The sequence below is a fragment of the Sciurus vulgaris genome, assembly GCF_902686455.1.
Source record: "Sciurus vulgaris genome assembly, chromosome: 10".
NCBI classification, from domain to species: domain Eukaryota; kingdom Metazoa; phylum Chordata; class Mammalia; order Rodentia; family Sciuridae; genus Sciurus; species Sciurus vulgaris.
Window position 1 is genome coordinate 1,611,868 of NC_136470.1, and position 16,905 is coordinate 1,628,772.

At 52.7% G+C, this 16,905-nt stretch overlaps 2 protein-coding genes and 1 pseudogene across 4 annotated transcripts in view; 2 read left to right on the forward strand and 1 right to left on the reverse strand.

The window, feature by feature from the left end:
• TSPEAR (thrombospondin type laminin G domain and EAR repeats) overlaps positions 1-16,905 on the forward strand; it is a 162,246-nt gene that overhangs the window by 123,337 nt on the left and 22,004 nt on the right. The window lies entirely within an intron of this gene.
• On the forward strand, positions 201-15,741 carry LOC306670366 (uncharacterized protein). The gene is made up of 2 exons (XM_079155066.1): positions 201-1,084; positions 15,013-15,741. Exons 1-2 carry the CDS (start codon positions 261-263, stop codon positions 15,713-15,715), a joined length of 1,527 nt encoding a protein of 508 aa, XP_079011192.1. The 5' UTR covers positions 201-260; the 3' UTR covers positions 15,716-15,741.
• Positions 4,163-5,897, reverse strand: LOC306637898 (phosphoglycerate mutase 1-like; annotated as a pseudogene). Its single transcript has one exon. The product of its transcript is annotated as a phosphoglycerate mutase 1-like (transcript).

The following is a 16,905-nucleotide window of genomic DNA, read 5'->3' on the forward strand; positions in this document are numbered from 1 at the left end:
CCAGGGCACCCAGCCCTCGCTGCTCCCGGAACCCACTCCTGCTCCAGGGGACCCGACGCTGGCAGGACATTAACGAGCTGGGCAGCGTCCCAGGCAAACAAACATCCTAATGACGGCCAGAAGCCAGCCAGCAACAGGAAGAAGGAGAGGAGACAGCAGGGACAGCGGGTATAAAGTCCCCGCAGGCCAGCTGCCCACTCACACCCACTCACACCCACTCACACTCACACTCACCCACACCTCCTCCCGCCAGCACCGCCATGGCCGCCTCCACCATGTCCGTCTGCTCCAGCAACCTGAGCTACGGCAGCCGGGTCTGCCAGCCCAGTTCCTGCGATTCTGGCCCCGACCCCTCCTGGCAGGTGGACGACTGCCCAGAGAGCTGCTGCGAGCCCCCCTGCTGCGCCCCCAGCTGCTGCCAGCCCAGCTGCTGCGCCCCGGCCCCCTGCCTCACCCTCGTCTGCTCCCCACTCAGCTGTGCCTCCAGCCCCTGCTGCCAGCAGTCTGGCTGCCAGCCTGACTGCTGCAGCTGCTCCCCCTGCCAGCCGTCCTGCTGCGTGCCCCTCTGCTGCAAGCCCGTGTGCTGCAAGCCCATGTGCTGTGTGCCCGTCTGCTCTGGGCCTTCCTCCTCCTGCTGCCAGCAGTCTAGCTGTGAGCCCTCTTGCTGCTCATCCTCCCCCTGCCAGCCGTCCTGCTGCATGTCCCTCTGTTGCAAGCCCGTTTGCTGTGTGCCCGTCTGCTCTGGAGCCTCCTCCCCCTGCTGCCAGCAGTCTAGCTGCCAGTCCGATGGCTGCAGCTGCTCCCCCTGCCAGCAGTCTAGCTGTGAGCCCTCTTGCTGCAGCTGCTCCCCCTGCCAGCCGTCCTGCTGTGTGCCCGTCTGCTGCAAGCCCGTCTGCTGCTACAGGCCCTGCCCCTGCGTGTCCCTGCTCTGCCGCCCCGTGTGCAGGCCCGCCTGCTGTGTGCCCAGCTCCTGCTCTGCCTCCTGCTGCCAGCCCAGCTGCTGCCGTGCGGCCTCCTGTGTGTCCCTGCTCTGCCGCCCCGCCTGCTCCCGCCCGGCCTGCTGCCGGGTCTCCTTGGGACAGAAGTCCTGCTGCTGACCGGCCATGTCCCCAGGCCCGTGGGCTCAGGTCCACCCCTTTTAGGCCCCTCACAGCCCTCTATCTGCTCTGAGCAGGTTAGATGGCTGGGCCCTCTCCCCAGATGGACCCCTCATGCGTCCACTGTGCTGACCTGACCTCCCAGGAGGCCCAGTCCTCCGGGTCCCCTGAGCCTCTCTCCCGTTCCTCTGCTCTGGGTCACCTGCCTCATCTTCCACCTGTCAGCTCCTCTCGGGCTCAATAAACTCACCCTGATACCCGATTCTGCTTCCTCTCCTGCTTGTGGGGACAGGGTGGGAGCAGACCTTGGTCTCTCTAGCCAGGAGCATTCCTAGGAGGGGGTGACTGGGCCTGGAGGGCACAAGGGACAGCAGCTAAGCCCTGGGTGCATCCCTGGTGGAAGTCCTGGCTCCAGAGAGGAAAGGTGTCCTGGAGGAGACCCCACCTCTGCAGGGCTCGCTCCAGTGTCCAGCAAACAGGCTTGGGTCCAGGCTGGGGGCAGCTCTGGAGCTGGTGGGCTATCGCTGGGGCTGCGCCTGGCCAGAACTCAGGTCTGCTACCTCCTGCTGGGGAAGGCCTGATAACTCTCAGCTCATTGGGTGGGTTTTAGAAGTGTCCCCCGCAGCCGGGTGGGATTAACCAGCAGTGACCACTGGGTAGTCCTGCCTAACAAAACCTGAGATAAGCCTCGGAAGCATCATCTTCCCAAGGAACTAAACCTCACCCAGAGTGAAGCCCCAAGAATATTCACAGGGCTACAAAGTGTCCAGTGCCCCACAAAGTAAGGTTCAGGGCCGAGCGTGCACTCAGAAATGACCAGGCAGGCAAGGGGGAGGAAAGGTAACGTCTGGTCAGAAGAAGCAAAAGAAGACAAGCAGAACCTGGCCTGTCATCAGTGAGCGGACGCTGACCACCACCGCCGCCTTCCGGATTTCAAGAGGTCAAGGATGAGCTTGCTGCCTAGATGTCGGGTGGCCGCTGGGTTGGAGCACACTGTTTTGTGAAGCACCACCTGACCGTCTGCCACAGTGGTGATGCCGGCGGCCTTCCCCGGCCAGGAGTGAGCGTCCCCTGGCTCCCGCCCTCGCCAAACCCGTGTGGATATCTGGCCTCCTGGCTGGTCTTGGTGTGCAGTGGTGCCTCGATGTCCTCTTGACCCACAGCTTTTCAGGGATGCTCCAGCAGAATGTCCCCCACACTTCCTCCACGGCCAGGTGCCCATTCAGCCGCGCCCGGCTTCCCGTTGGGCGGCTTCTTTTTTGCTGCAGAGCCGTGAGGGCTCTCTGCGTTTGGGCGGCCTCCGTCATCACACACCTGTGAATCGTTCCTCCCAGTCGGTGGCTTCTAGCCTCATGCTTTGGGGTCCTGTATCAACGTTAGGTCATTCCAGTGGAGAAGTCTTCAGGCCCAGATTGTCCACTGGCGAATTAATTCTTTTTTTATTAAATTAATTCTTCTAGACCCTTTAAAGAAGGCAAAAATAGCAATCCTACACAACCTGTTCAGAAAGCAGGCGAACGCTCCAGCACTCGCTGTCAGAGGTCAGCACCTGTGACGTCCACCCGTTTCCCTGCACACAGCATACCCGACGTCTTCTCTGCAGCTGAATGAAACTCCACTGTGCGCATATGCCACGTGCTCTTCAACGGATCATCTGTTGATGGACAGGCCTTGTTTATTGTGAATCTTACTGCCATGAACGCGGGCATGCATGCATCACGACAGCGTTGACTCTAATTCTTGGATAAATACCAAGGAGCGGTGCCGCCAGCTCCATGGCAGTTCCGTTCCTAATTGAGGAATCTCCACGCTCATTTCCGCAGTGGTTATACCGATCTGCAATCCACTAACGGTGTATGAATGTACCTTTCCCCACGTCCTCCCTCGACGCCTGCCACTCTAACTGGAGTGAGATGGAATCTCAGGGTGGTTTTGGCTGACATTTCCCTCATTGCTACTGATGTTGGACATTTTTCCTTGTATTTATTGGCCATTTGTATTTCTTCTTGTGAGAAATGTCTATTTAGTTCACTTGCTTTATTGATCGGGTTATTTTACTTTTGGCATTAAGGCCTTTTTTTAGTTCTTTATTCTGAGTATGAATCTTCTGCTAATATCGGAAGAGTAGCTGGGGAATAGTCCTCCCATTCTGTGGGCTATCCCTCCATGCTCATTTTCTTTCCTGTGCAGAAGCTTTTTAATTTGAGGCCACCTATTTATTAATTCTTGATACTCCCTGAGCTATAGGGGTTCTATGGAGAAAGTCATTGCTTAGGGTTATACGTTGGAGTGTTGATCTATGTTTTCTTCTAGTGGTTGCAAAGTTTCTCGTCTAATTTGTAGGCCTTTCATCTTTTTTGAGATCACTTTTGTGCAGGGTGAGAGATAGGGAATATTTTCATTTTTCTATCGACAGGTATTTGGTTTTCTAGCATCCTTAGTTTAAAAGACTGTTGTTTCTCCAACATGTTTTTGAAGCCTTTGTCAAGGATCAGATGACTATGTCTGTTTTGGTTTATCTCTATATTCTATCCGATTTCTGTTTCCATTTTTATGCTGGTACCAAGCTGGTTTCATTACTGTAGTTCTGCAGTATGATTTAAACCAGGCTTTGTGAGGCCTCCAGCATTGCTCTTTTTGTTCAGATTTGCTTTGGCTCTTCTGGGTCTTTTGTGATGGACTATTCCATCACAAAACAGTACGTTAGTAACAGTACGTAGTGACCTTCTTTGTCTCTTATGCTCAATTGTGAATTGAAGTCTGCTTTGCTATATAGAAAATAGCTACTCCTGCTTGCTTTTAGACTCTTGCTTGTTTTCAGACAAGAATATTCATTTCAGACTCCTACTGTTTAGGTTTTCTATGTCCTCTTGATCAATTTCGGCAGATCATATGTGTCTAGAAATGTGTGCATTTCTTCTAGGTTTTCCAAATTATTGAAATATAGGTTTTAAAATCCTAATCCTCTTTTGAATTACTCTGTTGTCTATGATGGTTTCTCCTTTTTCATCTCCAATTTTATTAATTTGGGTCTCTCTCTCTCTCTCTCTCTCTCTCTCTCTCTCTCTCTCTCTCTCTTTTATTGCACATCACTCCTTTATTATACTGATCTGGAAAAAGAGTTAGTACAGTTATGCTTAAAATGAGTACTGGGCCTGTGTGGCAGGGCCAAGCAACTGCAACATGATCAGAGATCAAACACAGTGAAAGACACTTGGGACATGATCAAGAGGCATTTCACTTCCACAAAACAAGGCAGAGGAGGGATTCTCTCAGATACATGTCGAGATATACTCCTGCACCTTACAGGCCAAGGAGCTTATCCCATATTGGTGTGAGGAATTGCTTATTTTCTGGTGAACACATGTGGGACTAATCACCACTAGAAACCCCAGAGGGCTTTATTTAGTATATATATATTTTTTTTCTTTTTTTTTTTTTCTTCTTTTTGTGAAAGTAAATGTAACAAACAATTCAGAGTTGATCCCAACCTTCTGGAGCCAGCTCCTCTGGGGCCAGGGAGGAAATAGTTGTTTTTCTTCAATCACCATGCAGGTTACATTCATAGTCCACTGGAAGGACTGGAGCCCCCCGCCACCCACTTCCCCAGACAGTGAGCTGACCACAGAAGAGTGCAGACTGGCTCTTGAAACACAAACAGGCTCTCTTCTCTGGCTTCTTCTCATTGGTCATGCCTTGGCACAGTTCCTTCCTATGCCCTTCTCGAGCAGGTCCTTAAACAACCACTAAGAAAAAACCCAGAACTACTACCTCAACTTTTCTGGACACAAGGAGGCTTCCCTGGGCTTGGACTGAGACTCTGTGCCCAGAGGTGTTATTCTGACTAGAATCTACAGAGGGAGTGGGTGCAGGAGACAAAAGGCTAGAATTAAATGGGAGCTTCTGGTCCCCATCTGCAGCTACAACTTAAGATGCCTTCGGATGTGGTCCGTGTGCAGGAGAGAGGTGCAAAGGAATGATGGGCAGGGCGTTCCTTGGTACCATAGGCTGCTATTTGCCTTTATTTCTTTGCCTTGCCCTGTGCAGCCACAGCTTCCATTGCTTTACGAACGGTCTCTTCTTCTCCCAGGAACTGCATGGGCTTGATGGGCTTCAAGTTCTTGTCCAATTCATAGACATTGGGAATACCAGTTGGCAGGTTCAGCTCCACGATGGCCTCTTCAGGGAGACCCTCCAGAGGCTTGACGATGCCCCGACGGCTGCTGCCATGGGCTGCAATGAGAACCATTTCCCCTCCGTTATCTGGGGGACAATTTCTTCATTCCAGAAGGGCAGAGCTCTGGCAATGGTGTCCTTTAGACTCTCACAGGAGGGCAACTGATCCTCAGTGAGGTAAGCATACCTATGATCCTTACTGATATTGCTGTAGAAAGGGTGATCTGGCTCCATTGGAGGTGGCGAGACCTCATAGAAGTGTCTCCATATCTCTACCTGGGCTTCGCCATGCTTAGCAGGAGTTTCTGATTTATTGAGGCCAGTCAGACCCCCATAGTGCCACTCACTGAGGTGCCAAGTCCTCACCACTGGCAGCCACAGCTGGTGAATGGCATCCAGCACTGTCCACAGGGTTCGGATTGCTCGATTCTGCACTGAGGTGAAGCAGATGTCAAACTCACAGCCAGCCTCTCGCAGAGCCTGCCCACTGTGCTTCACCTCCTCGTGGCCTGCTGGGCACAGGTCGGCATCGTACCAGCTGCTAAAGCAGCTCTCTAGGTTCCAGGTGCTCCTGCAGTGCCAAATAAGTACCAGCTTGCAGGCAGCCATGGGACGAGGTGAGGCTGCGGCACCGGCGGCAGTGCCGACTCTCTCTCTGGTTAGTTTGGAAAAGGGCCAATCAATCTTGTTTACCTAGTTAAGGAATCCACTCTTAGTTTAGTTGATCCTTTGTATTTTTTCATTCTCAATCTGATCTATTTTGACAGGGATCTTAATTATTTTCTTCCTTCAACTGGTTTTGGAATTGGCTTGTTCTTCTTTTTCTAGGGTCTTGAGATACATCATTAGTTGTTTATTTGGGGTTTTTCTTATTTTCTTATAGGGCTGTCATAGCTATAAAGTTTCCTCTTATAATCACCTTCATAGTGCCCCAGATATCCTGGTATGTTCTATCTTTATTCTCATTTGAGTTTAAGAATTTTTAAGTTTCTTCCCTGATTTATTATTCTATCACTCATTCATCAGTCAAAAGTGTATTATTTATTCTCCATGTGCTTATATAATTTCTAGAGTTTTTTTTTTGGGGGGGGTTATGTCTCATTTCATTATGATTTGATAAGATGCAAGGAATTTTATGGACTCTTTTTCATTTGCTCAGACTTGCTTTGTGACCTAAAATATGGTATATTTTGGTTTTGTTGCACATTTTGGAGAAGGTTCAACGATCCACTGAGAAAAAAGTGTATTCTGTAGCTGTTGAATTAAATATTCTATATATGTCTGTTAAATTCACTTACTTTATAATATATCTGAAGAATCTTTACTAAGTTTATGTCTGAGTGACCTACCTATTGGTGAGAGAGGTGTGTTGAAATCACCCAGCATTATTGTACTGAGAATTTAACTCCAGTAGTGTCTGTTTTATGGAATTAGGTACACCAATATTTGGGGCATATATATTTACTATAATTAAAACTTTTTGTTGGATTGTTTCCTTTATCAGTACAAAGTCACCTTCTTTTTCTCTTATGATTCATTTTGTCTTGAATTTTGTTTGTTCAGATGTAAGAGTAGCTACTCCTGCTTGTTTTCGAGCTCCATTTCATGGTATATCAATTTCCATCCTTTCACTTTCAGCCTGTGGTTGTCTACCTGTAAGTTGAGTTTCTTGCAAGCAACATATAGTTGGGTCTTGTTTTTTAACCCATTCTGTCAGCCTGTGTCTTTTAATTCGAGAGTTGAGATCATTAATGTTTGATGTCATTATAGGGAAGTGTTTGCCATTTTGATTTATTTCTAATGTGTTGGTCCTGTTTCTTATATGCTTAGCTACTCTTCAAATAAGATCTCTTCATTTGTGAACTCTGGGATTGGTTCTTGATTTCTTCTATGTAGAATATTTCTCTATTTTCTGTAGTGCTAGCTTAGTAGTTATAAATTCTTTGCGTTTCTGCTTATCTTGAAAGGTTTTGTTTTCTCTTTGATTTTGAAGGATAGTTGCTGGATATAGCAATCTTGGTTGTCAGTTATTTTCTTTCAGGACTTGAAACACATTATTTCAACCCCCCCTGGCTTTTAGAGTTTGTGCTAAGCAATTGGAAGTAATTCTGATTGGCTTTCCTCTGTGACCTGACACTTCTCTCCTGAGCCTTTTAAAATTCTCTTCTTACTGTCTGTGTTAAGCATTTTAATTACAATGTGTTGTGGAAAGGTTCTTTTTTGGATCTTTTCTATTTGGGGTTCTGAATGCTTCCTGTATCTGGATGTATCTGGATGTCCATCTCATTCTCAAATTTGGGAAATTTTTCTCTTATTTCCCTGAATCTGAGGTTCCACTATCTTGTACCTCACAACCTACTTCAATTCCAATGATTCTTAAATTTGGTCTCTGAATATTGTCCCAGAGTCCTTGTATATTCTGGTCATTATTCTTTCTTTTCTTTAATACTGTCTGAATGTTCAAAGTTGGTCACTTTGTCTTTCAGCTCTGAGATTCTGTCTTTATCATGGTCTATGCTATTACAAAGACTTTCGTTTGAACATTTTGTTTGGCTTAATGTGTTTTTCATTTTTGTTCTTTTTCAATCTCTCTTTCTCTTTATTGAATTTTTCATTCATACCCTGTACTGATGTCCATATTTCATTTAGTTATTTTCTATATTCTTTTGGAATTCATGGGTCATTTTTATAATCATCCTTTTGAATTCTTTTTTTATTGTAAACAAATGGGATACACGTCGTTTCTGTTTGTACATGAAGTAAAGGCATACCATTTGTGTAATCATACTTTTTACATAGGGTAATGATGTTTGATTCATTCTGTTATTTTTTCCCTTCCCCCACCCCTCCCACCCCTCTTTTCCCTCTATACAGTCCCTCCTTCCTCCATTCTTGCCCCCTCCTTTTGAGTTCTTTATCTGCTATTTCATTCATTTCAGCATCTTTGGAGTTAGTTCCTGGTGAATTAGGTACTTTAGAAGGCAACATGTTATCTTATTTTTTCCCCATATTTCTTGTGTTCCTGTGTAGGGTTTTATGCATCTGTTGGAATGAATTTCTCTTCCACTCTTATGTGTGTGGACCTTTTTAGAGAATAGGCTTCTCTTGCCAAAGTGTCCTAGAGTCATCTAGGTTGAGGCCACCTCACAGGTGTGGAATCCACAGCCTTTGTATTAGTTTTTTTTTTTTTTTTTTTTTTTTTTCCTGTAGCTATAAATGTGTGTGAGTGGGACCTGAGGGAACCACCCCCCAAGCTGCTTGGGTCATGGTCATTAGTTTTGCTTTTAATCTCTTCTGTTCTTTGTATTTAAGTATAGCTGGAGTTTGAGTGTCATTAACTTGTGTGTGGAGCATGGTGTTCTGCCTTTTGGCTGAATTTAGTTCAGCAGCAGAGTCTGTACCTTGTGAACTATAGTGTCCTTATGGCTTCCTAACACCTCACAGAAAAGGGAGAAAGAAACAATAGCAACAACCAAAACAAACAATACACGGCATTAAAATAAATACCCGAAGCCTACGATGACGTCTACAACACTAATTATCACAAAAACGGAATCCTGGTGTCAGCAGTTGCCAACAGCAGAAACAATAAAGAATCATGAACTAAATCTGGCATTAAAGCAAACAGCAGTGTGAACTATTTCCTCCACGGCACTAATGACTACGACGACATGAAAGGGGGAGCAGCTATGTAAACCAAAGAGCTCTGACACATAGTGAGATATCCAGTTCATGGAGAGAGAGAAAATGTGGTAGAAAGGTTTAGAATATTCAAAATGTGCACAGAGAAGAGAAGTAGCAAGTGATGGCTATAAAGATGGAGGAGAAAAATAGGAGAACAGAGAAAAGGGAGACAGAGAAAGAAAATAAGACAATTTGGCTGCTAGCATGAGAAGAAAGGAGAAAAAACAAACAAAACCAAATAAACTAACAAAACCCCTAACCCTCAAAAGACAAGGAAAAACAAGTACATTTATGTACTGAAATATGGAAAAAACCCAAAATGTATTAAAAAAAGAAAAAAATACATATCTGTGTCCATTTTTTCTTGGGCTATGTACTGAGAGAGGGAGAGAGAGGGAGGGGGAGAGAGAGAGGGAGAGAGAGGGAGAGAGGGAGAGGGAGGGGGAGAGAGAGGGAGAGGGAGGGGGAGAAGGAGGGAGAGGGAGGGGGAGAGAGAGGGAGAGAAAGGGAGAGAGAGAGGGAGAGGGAGGGGGAGAGGGAGAGAGAGAGGGAGAGGGAGACAGAGGGAGAGGGAGGGGGAGACAGAGGGAGAGGGAGAGGGAGAGGGAGAGGGAGACAGAGGGAGAGGGAGAGGGATAGAGAGGGAGAGGGAGAGCGCTGAGGGTTGTTAACCCCTCTTGTGTCCACTAAGCTGCCCGCTGGAGTGGCCTAGTACTGGAGCTGGTTGAAGTGGCTCTCGGCTTCCCTTCTGACCAGGACAGGATAGAAAGGGGAGGAGTTTTATCTGCAGACCAGCTCAGTGCACTCCCAGGGTGGGTCTGCTGCAGAGTTCTGAGTGAGGTTCTGGGGTGGGGTTTAGGTCTAATCAGCCTCAGGGACTTTTTGTTGGGTGGCGACTGCTCTGAAGAGATTAGATCAACTCACCCCTAGGGCCTGGCAGCTGCCGAATTCTTTCAGGAGTCTGAATCTCGGGAGCTTCCCAAGAATGCTACTCCTGGGCAGGGGAGCCAGTCCCCCCCACACTCTGCTGCCCATGAACACAGCCTTCCCAGGCTTAATCCCTGAGTGTGTCCACACCCACCTGCTTGGATTCCTGACCAGTGGTCACGTGAATTGCTAGATTCAAAGGAGAAGTGAGATGGACTCCCCTTTGATCTTCTGACTAGGATTCCCCTGTGCACAGTCTTCTCTGTGGCTGTTTCACTGTGTTCTGCTGGGTATGCCCTAGGCTGCATGGTAGGTGCTTGCTGGACAGTATGACGGTGTTTGCTGTGACCTCCTGGCTCCTCAGCATGGCCACCTCAAGATGGCTCCACCAGCCAGTTGTTAAGCTGAGCACTTTTCAAGCACCAGCACACAGTGCAGACTCCGGATCAGCTAAACTCAGCGGCTTTTCTGATCGCAGGTGTTTCTGCACTCAATCTGTCGTGTTTTTCTCTGTGTTCTCCTTCCCTCTGTGCTGAACCACGGCCGCCCCCAGTGCTGCAGCCAGCTGGGCTCCAGTGTAGTCTTTCTTCTTTGTTTCATGCACCCAAATTTCTGAGCTCTGAGACACTCTGAGTGTCCAGTATTGAATTTTAGTGAAACCCCTCTTCCACCCTCTCACTGAGGAGCAGGACTCCCACAGCCGGAATGCTGAGCCGAGAGCCACGAGCACTACAGCCTCCCTCTAATCCACCATCTTGATTCCCCTTTCACTGAATTTTAATTTGATTCATTGAATCCCATTTTTAAGATTTCTGTTTGGGTCCTTTTCAGAATCTCTCTATTGAAATGTGCTTTCACATCCTGTATCTTCTCCCTTAGTTCATTCCTTAGATCCTCTCTGAATTCATTCACCATTTTAACAATTTTAAAATTACTCGTGCTGGATTTCATCCACTTCAATATCCATGGATTCCATCGCTGGGGTCATAACTTTGGGGGCCTCTTGTGGGCCTCTTCCCTCCAGCTTCCTGAGGCCTGTCAGCACGTGTACTGTGGTGGATCCCTCTTCCTCTTTCATGTGAGGCATCATTAGTGAGCATTTTTCTCTTTATCCTAAGCCCTGGGTGGGGGGACATCTTAGCTTCTACACATCAGCTGGTGGGATTGAAGTGCCAATCCGACCACCAGTACCCCTGTGAGAGGAGAGAGAAATCACCCCTGACAACGGGAAGCCCAGGGCATATTTCGGACGCGTACTGAAAGAGCTGTCAGTGATGAGCTCCAGGACTCCATCAGCTCAGAGGAAGAGCGGCTGGGAACAGGACAGAGCAGGCCGAAAAGACCAAGCACTAATGATAATCTAGTAGATCAGATTGGGAAGGGGAGAGATGAACACAGAAAGGAAGAAAAAGTGTGGGGAGGGATTGAGCGAGGATAGAAGGAGGAGGCCGGGGAGGACTGAGGGGAGGAGCTCTGCTGGTGAGCCAGCGGCACGGGGGAGACGGCCTGGGAGGCAGCCGCAGCCAGGGTCCACCAGCAGCCCCTGCGGCAGCAGCCGTCAGAGGACGTGTCTGGGGCTTTAAACCCGGAGACACTTTCCTCTGGGGCCTCAGTTCTAGAACCTTCCGGCTAGGAGGATGTTTGTGTGACGCCGTTCCTGCCATGTGTTGTCCTCAGCTCTGGCGACCGGTCAGACTGGTTGGGGTGCTGCTGCGCTCCGCCCTTCCTTGCCCGCTGGGGAGTCGTGTCTTGTGTGGCTTGGTGGGAGGCTCTGGCTGGGTTGGTGGCCGGTCCTCTCACCCAGGGACCAAACCCGGTTGTGCCTCAGCCTCCTGAGAGCCTCAGTCTGGGTGCTGGGGAGGCGTGGGTCCCGTGGGTGTGTCCTGCAGACCGTCCCAAGTGGGGAGCAGCACAGGACCACGGCAGAGGGTCACCGCTCTCCACCCGACCCCGATCCAACCCACCATCGCACAGGCCACTCTGACACGTGCCTCAGACCAGCAGTTTCCAGGGAGAGCGCCCAGCTCTTCTCTGCTCTCGGGGCACGCGGACAAGCAGCCCCAGCTATGTCGCTGACCTCCCCTCGGACTGTGCTATGGGTCACCCCTGTGCTCGAGTTGACCCACGGCTCAGGCAGCCTCCGATCCAGTCCAACCAAAGCCGAGTGGCTGGGGGTCAGGGGTCAAGAAATTGTACCGCAAACAAGACAAAAAAGAATAAAAGGCAGAGAAAACTGTAAAACAGGCAGACTGCAGGGAGGCCCAGTCTCCCGCTTGGGAAGTCCCAGCAAAGAGGCCCGCTCGGCTGCCGCTGCCGCTGCCAACCCCGGCCCACCGCCAGGAGGTGCCCAGCCCTCCTTGTCCAGCGCCTCCTGCGGCACCCAAGGGCGTGTTCTGCTCGGACGACAGGCGACAGGCGGGCTGGACAGCAGCCGGCTTCTCCTCCGGTGCTGGGGGCTCCCCGGGCTGGCTGGAGGGCGTCCCCTGGAGGCTCCGCTGCGCGCCATCCTTCGTCCTTGAAGCTCTCCTGGCTGCATTCCGAGCTGCTCGGGGCACTTGCCACAGCAGCTTGTGTCCTGCGTCCCTCCCACGCCTGACTCCTAAGAGCTCTGGTGGACTGGAGCAGATGGGGTTCCCTTTGCAGCCTGAGAGCAGGCGCCCAGGACAAAGCAGCACCGTGCTCAGGGGCTCGGGCATGTGTCCCTCCTAAGGGGCACGTGGCGGGTGTCCTCCCCACCCCCTCCCTGGTCAAGCTCAGTCCCCGGGGCCGGAAGAAGGGAGGGAGGGTCTGGCATGGTGCACCTGGAAGCCCAGCAGGTCCCTGGCAGGCCACGCTGGCCAGGGGAGCCAGGCCGAAGGCCATGGACCCAGAGAAACCTCGAGGTGGGCAGGGTTCCCACAGGTCGGCGATAACAAGCGGAACCCCGAGACTTCATCTGAGGGTTAGATTTGCACTGGAATTGAAAACGAGCATCGCGGCGTAAGTCTGGCAGAATCTGTACCTAATGAAAGCTGTGACATCGTCCAGGAAGAAATCAGCCGAGGACGGGGATGTGTGCGGAGTCCCCGGGGATGCGTGCGGAGTCCACGGCGACGCCCAGCCTCGCGGTGCCACCAGAGGAGGCGACCAAACTGAAGCAACCTGGCGAAGAACAACGAAGCCAAGGCCTCAGGCCTCCGGCACAAAGCCACAGGAGTCAAGGGAAAGAGGGCCACGAAGGGAGGGCCTCGGATGGGCAGTGAGAACGGAGAGCCTGCGGCCTGGGGCCAGGCGGGACGCTTAGAGCAAAACATGGCCTGTGAGAGGAGAACTGACGCGTCCATCCACATCACACTCTTCACCCTAAACACGCTGTCAGAAGAGGAGAAGACAAGCACAGACCGCAGGGGACATCTGCAGACCTGAGCAACACACTTGCGCCCAAGAGGAGGAACTTTTGAAGTCCAATACCAAGAACACCTGGTTTGAAAAAGAGGCCTAGAGACTCAGAGGGACATTCTGCCCAGACAGAGGCATGGGTAGAGATGACCCCTGGGAGTGCACCTCAGCCACTAGGGAGAGGCGGCCCAGCCGCCCTGAGTGCTGACCAAGGCACCAGCCACGCCAGGGGCCTGTGGGGACGTGGAGGATCGGGCATGCTGTGCTGCCTGCAGAGTCCAGAGCCGTAGCCACTCTGGAAAACAGTGGCCACTGAGCACGTTGAAGATGCTGTGGACTCCGTGTGTCATCAGGCACTGCAACCTGCAACAGCCAGCACCCAGGTGAGGGGCCAGGGTACAAAGCCCGCTCCCTCCTGCAGGGCTGGCCAAGTGCACCCCGCAGGGCTGCTTTGGAAAGCAGGTGGCAGCTTCTTACAGAGCTGAGTGCGGGTCCTGCAACTCCACGCCCAGGTGTTCCCTCTAGAGAAGGGAAGAAGAGTCACCACGCTAAAACGCCAGGAGCCTTGGTCACAGTCCTCGCCAACAGATGATCAGGATGCCCTCAGCCACTGAGCAGAGCACGCTGGGCGCAACCCACAGTGCAGAACTGGAGCCAGAGAAAGAAGCTGGTCGCCGATGAGCTGAGTGGAAGGCCAGACCCAAAGGCCCAGTTGTGAGCTGGCACTCAGTAGTCAACGTGCTGAAGTCCAGTCTGGGCGACACTCCAGGAGAGAGGGTGGCCTGGGCAGCCCTGGGTAATGGGCTGCCCCTACTTGGTCCAGTGGTATAGATCCGGTCTCTGCCTGTCAGAACTCAGAGCCACACACCATTGACATTGGCTGGGCAGGGGCCACTGAGGGACAGTGCCAGGGCTCTTCCTTGCGGGCCATCCTCCCCCTCCTTGGTCTGCTTCCTGTCGGGTGCCCTCCTGGGCCTCCACGGCATGCGTTCTGAAGGGTGGCCGTCCCTTAGACCCTAGGAGCAAGTGGCAGCAAGTGGACGCCGGTCACGTCCCCTCTGGCACTGAGGACTGTGTCCTGCTGGGCACCCAGATCTGCTGAGCAGAGGTTAAAAGGCCCAGAGCCCCTTCACTGCCTCCTTGAGGCTCACTGGCCTGTCCAGACCTGCAGCGCCCCACGGCTCCTCTGGGTTCCAAGCCAAAGCGTGTGTCCCTCCAGCTCTGGGGAGGTCTCCCTCCTCCTCCCATGCTCTCCGGAAGCCTGTCGCTGGAAGACCTGTTCCCTCAAGTCCCGCTCTGCCATGCTTCGATGGTGACATGGTGCCTGTCCCTTCTTCCATGCTTCTCACTGCCCAGCCGTCCGTAGCAGTGGCTCACCCGCAGGCAGCTGCCTGGGACTCACATGCATAACACCAGCTCCGTGGGGCCAGGCACAGACCCTTGACCCCCACCCCCCCTGGGTGGAGCAGCTGGACACTGGCAGGCCCAAGGGTCCATTGGTCCTGAGGTTTTGTTTAGAGGACAAGGGCCCCGGCCTGGGCCACGCTCGTCACGACCACGCGTTCACAGGCTGAACAGTTCTTGTGTAAACAAGCCAGCGCTGACCAGGCTCCGGGCAGCCACAGCACCACGCGGAAGGGCTCCTGGGCCCAGCGGCAACACACGCCAGCCTGGTATAAAGCCTGCAGCCCAGAGCACCACACACACCCACACGCTCACTCACTCACCCACCCGCACCTCCTCCCGCCAGCACCACCATGGACGCCTCCACCATGTCCGTCTGCTCCAGCTCTTGCCCCGACCCCTCCTGGCAGGTGGACGACTGCCCAGAGAGCTGCTGCGAGCCCCCCTGCTGCACCCCCAGCTGCTGCCAGCCCAGCTGCTGTGCCCCGGCCCCCTGCCTCACCCTCGTCTGCTCCCCACTCAGCTGTGCCTCCAGCCCCTGCTGCCAGCAGTCTGGCTGCCAGCCTGACTGCTGCAGCTGCTCCCCCTGCCAGCCGTCCTGCTGCGTGCCCCTCTGCTGCAAGCCCGTGTGCTGCAAGCCCATGTGCTGCAAGCCCGTGTGCTGCAAGCCCGTGTGCTGTGTGCCCGTCTGCTCTGGAGCCTCCTCCCCCTGCTGCCAGCAGTCTAGCTGCCAGTCCGATGGCTGCAGCTGCTCCCCCTGCCAGCAGGCTAGCTGTGAGCCCTCTTGCTGCAGCTGCTCCCCCTGCCAGCCGTCCTGCTGTGTGCCCGTCTGCTGCAAGCCCGTCTGCTGCTACAGGCCCTGCCCCTGCGTGTCCCTGCTCTGCCGCCCCGTGTGCAGGCCCGCCTGCTGTGTGCCCAGCTCCTGCTCTGCCTCCTGCTGCCAGCCCAGCTGCTGCCGCGCGGCCTCCTGCATGTCCCTGCTCTGCCGCCCCGCCTGCTCCCGCCCGGCCTGCTGCCGTGTCTCCTTGGGACAGAAGTCCTGCTGCTGACCGGCCATGTCCCCAGGCCAGTGGGCTCAGGTCCACCCCATTGCTGGGCCCCTCACAGCCCCACAATCTGCTCCTGAGCAGGGTTAGGTGACCGGACCCCATGTGGCCCCTGTGCTGAGCCGTCCCCTCCCTCCTGCCTCCTGCAGCCCTGCCTGCTCTGAGTCACCTGCCTTGTCTTCCACCTGCCAGCTCCTCCTGGGCTCAATAAACTCACTTTGATCACCTGATTCTCCTTCCTCTCCTGCTTGTGGGGACAGGGTGGGAGCAGTCCTTGGTCTCTAGCCGGGAGTATTCCTAGGAGGGGGCGACTTGGCCTGGAGGTCACAAGGGACAGTGGCTAAGTCCCCTGGGTGGGTCACTGGTGGGACTCAGAGCTGGGCCCAGGAGGCTCAGTCCCTGCCAGCTCCAAGCCCAGGTGGGAACCCATTGCGTGCAGCTTCTGCCCCCCTTCCCTGGTGGCAGATGGAGTCTGCTCCCCAGAGCACCCTCCCCGTGTGGATGGCTCACCTCCTGGCCGTCATGGAAGGGCAGGAAGGTCCTGCTCATTGTTTTTCTCTTGGGGCTTCCAAGCATCACACCCACTTTCTTTAAGTCCCCAGGTAGAAAAGCATCCTCTCTTAGCACCTGGTCCCCAAGTGGCCCCCTCCACTGTGAAAGTGCAAGGAACCAGGTGTCCCTCTGTTCTCACACAGCCAGGTTAAGAGGACCAAGGCAGGACGATGGCGTCTGTGAACAGGACACTCATTTAAACCTGAGGACCCCAGAAGGCTTTTCACTTCTGTGAAGCTTGGGTGCATGGGATCTGGCTTACAGCTGGACACAGGCAAGGTCTTGCCGAAAACAAACAAGTACATGCTCATGCACACTCCCTATTCCCTGTCCGGTTCACCCTTCAGTTTAACCACCTTCCACCCTTCACCCCTAACTGCGCTAGCCGAGGCATCAATGGCATCTCGCCTGCAGATAAGTGTAATTAAGAATAGGCTGTTCCTAAGTGACCCAAGCCAGAGAGGAAGCTATGGCAGGCACCTCCTTGCTTTCCTGCTGAACGCATGGGATACAAGATTCGCCCTCTGAGGGTCACTGTGCGCAGTTGGGGGCACGGAATTCATTGGCTGGAGCAGGACTTCAGCCCCGCCCACCTCCAGAACTCTCCTGGCAAAACCCAACCCTCATCCCACTTAAACACT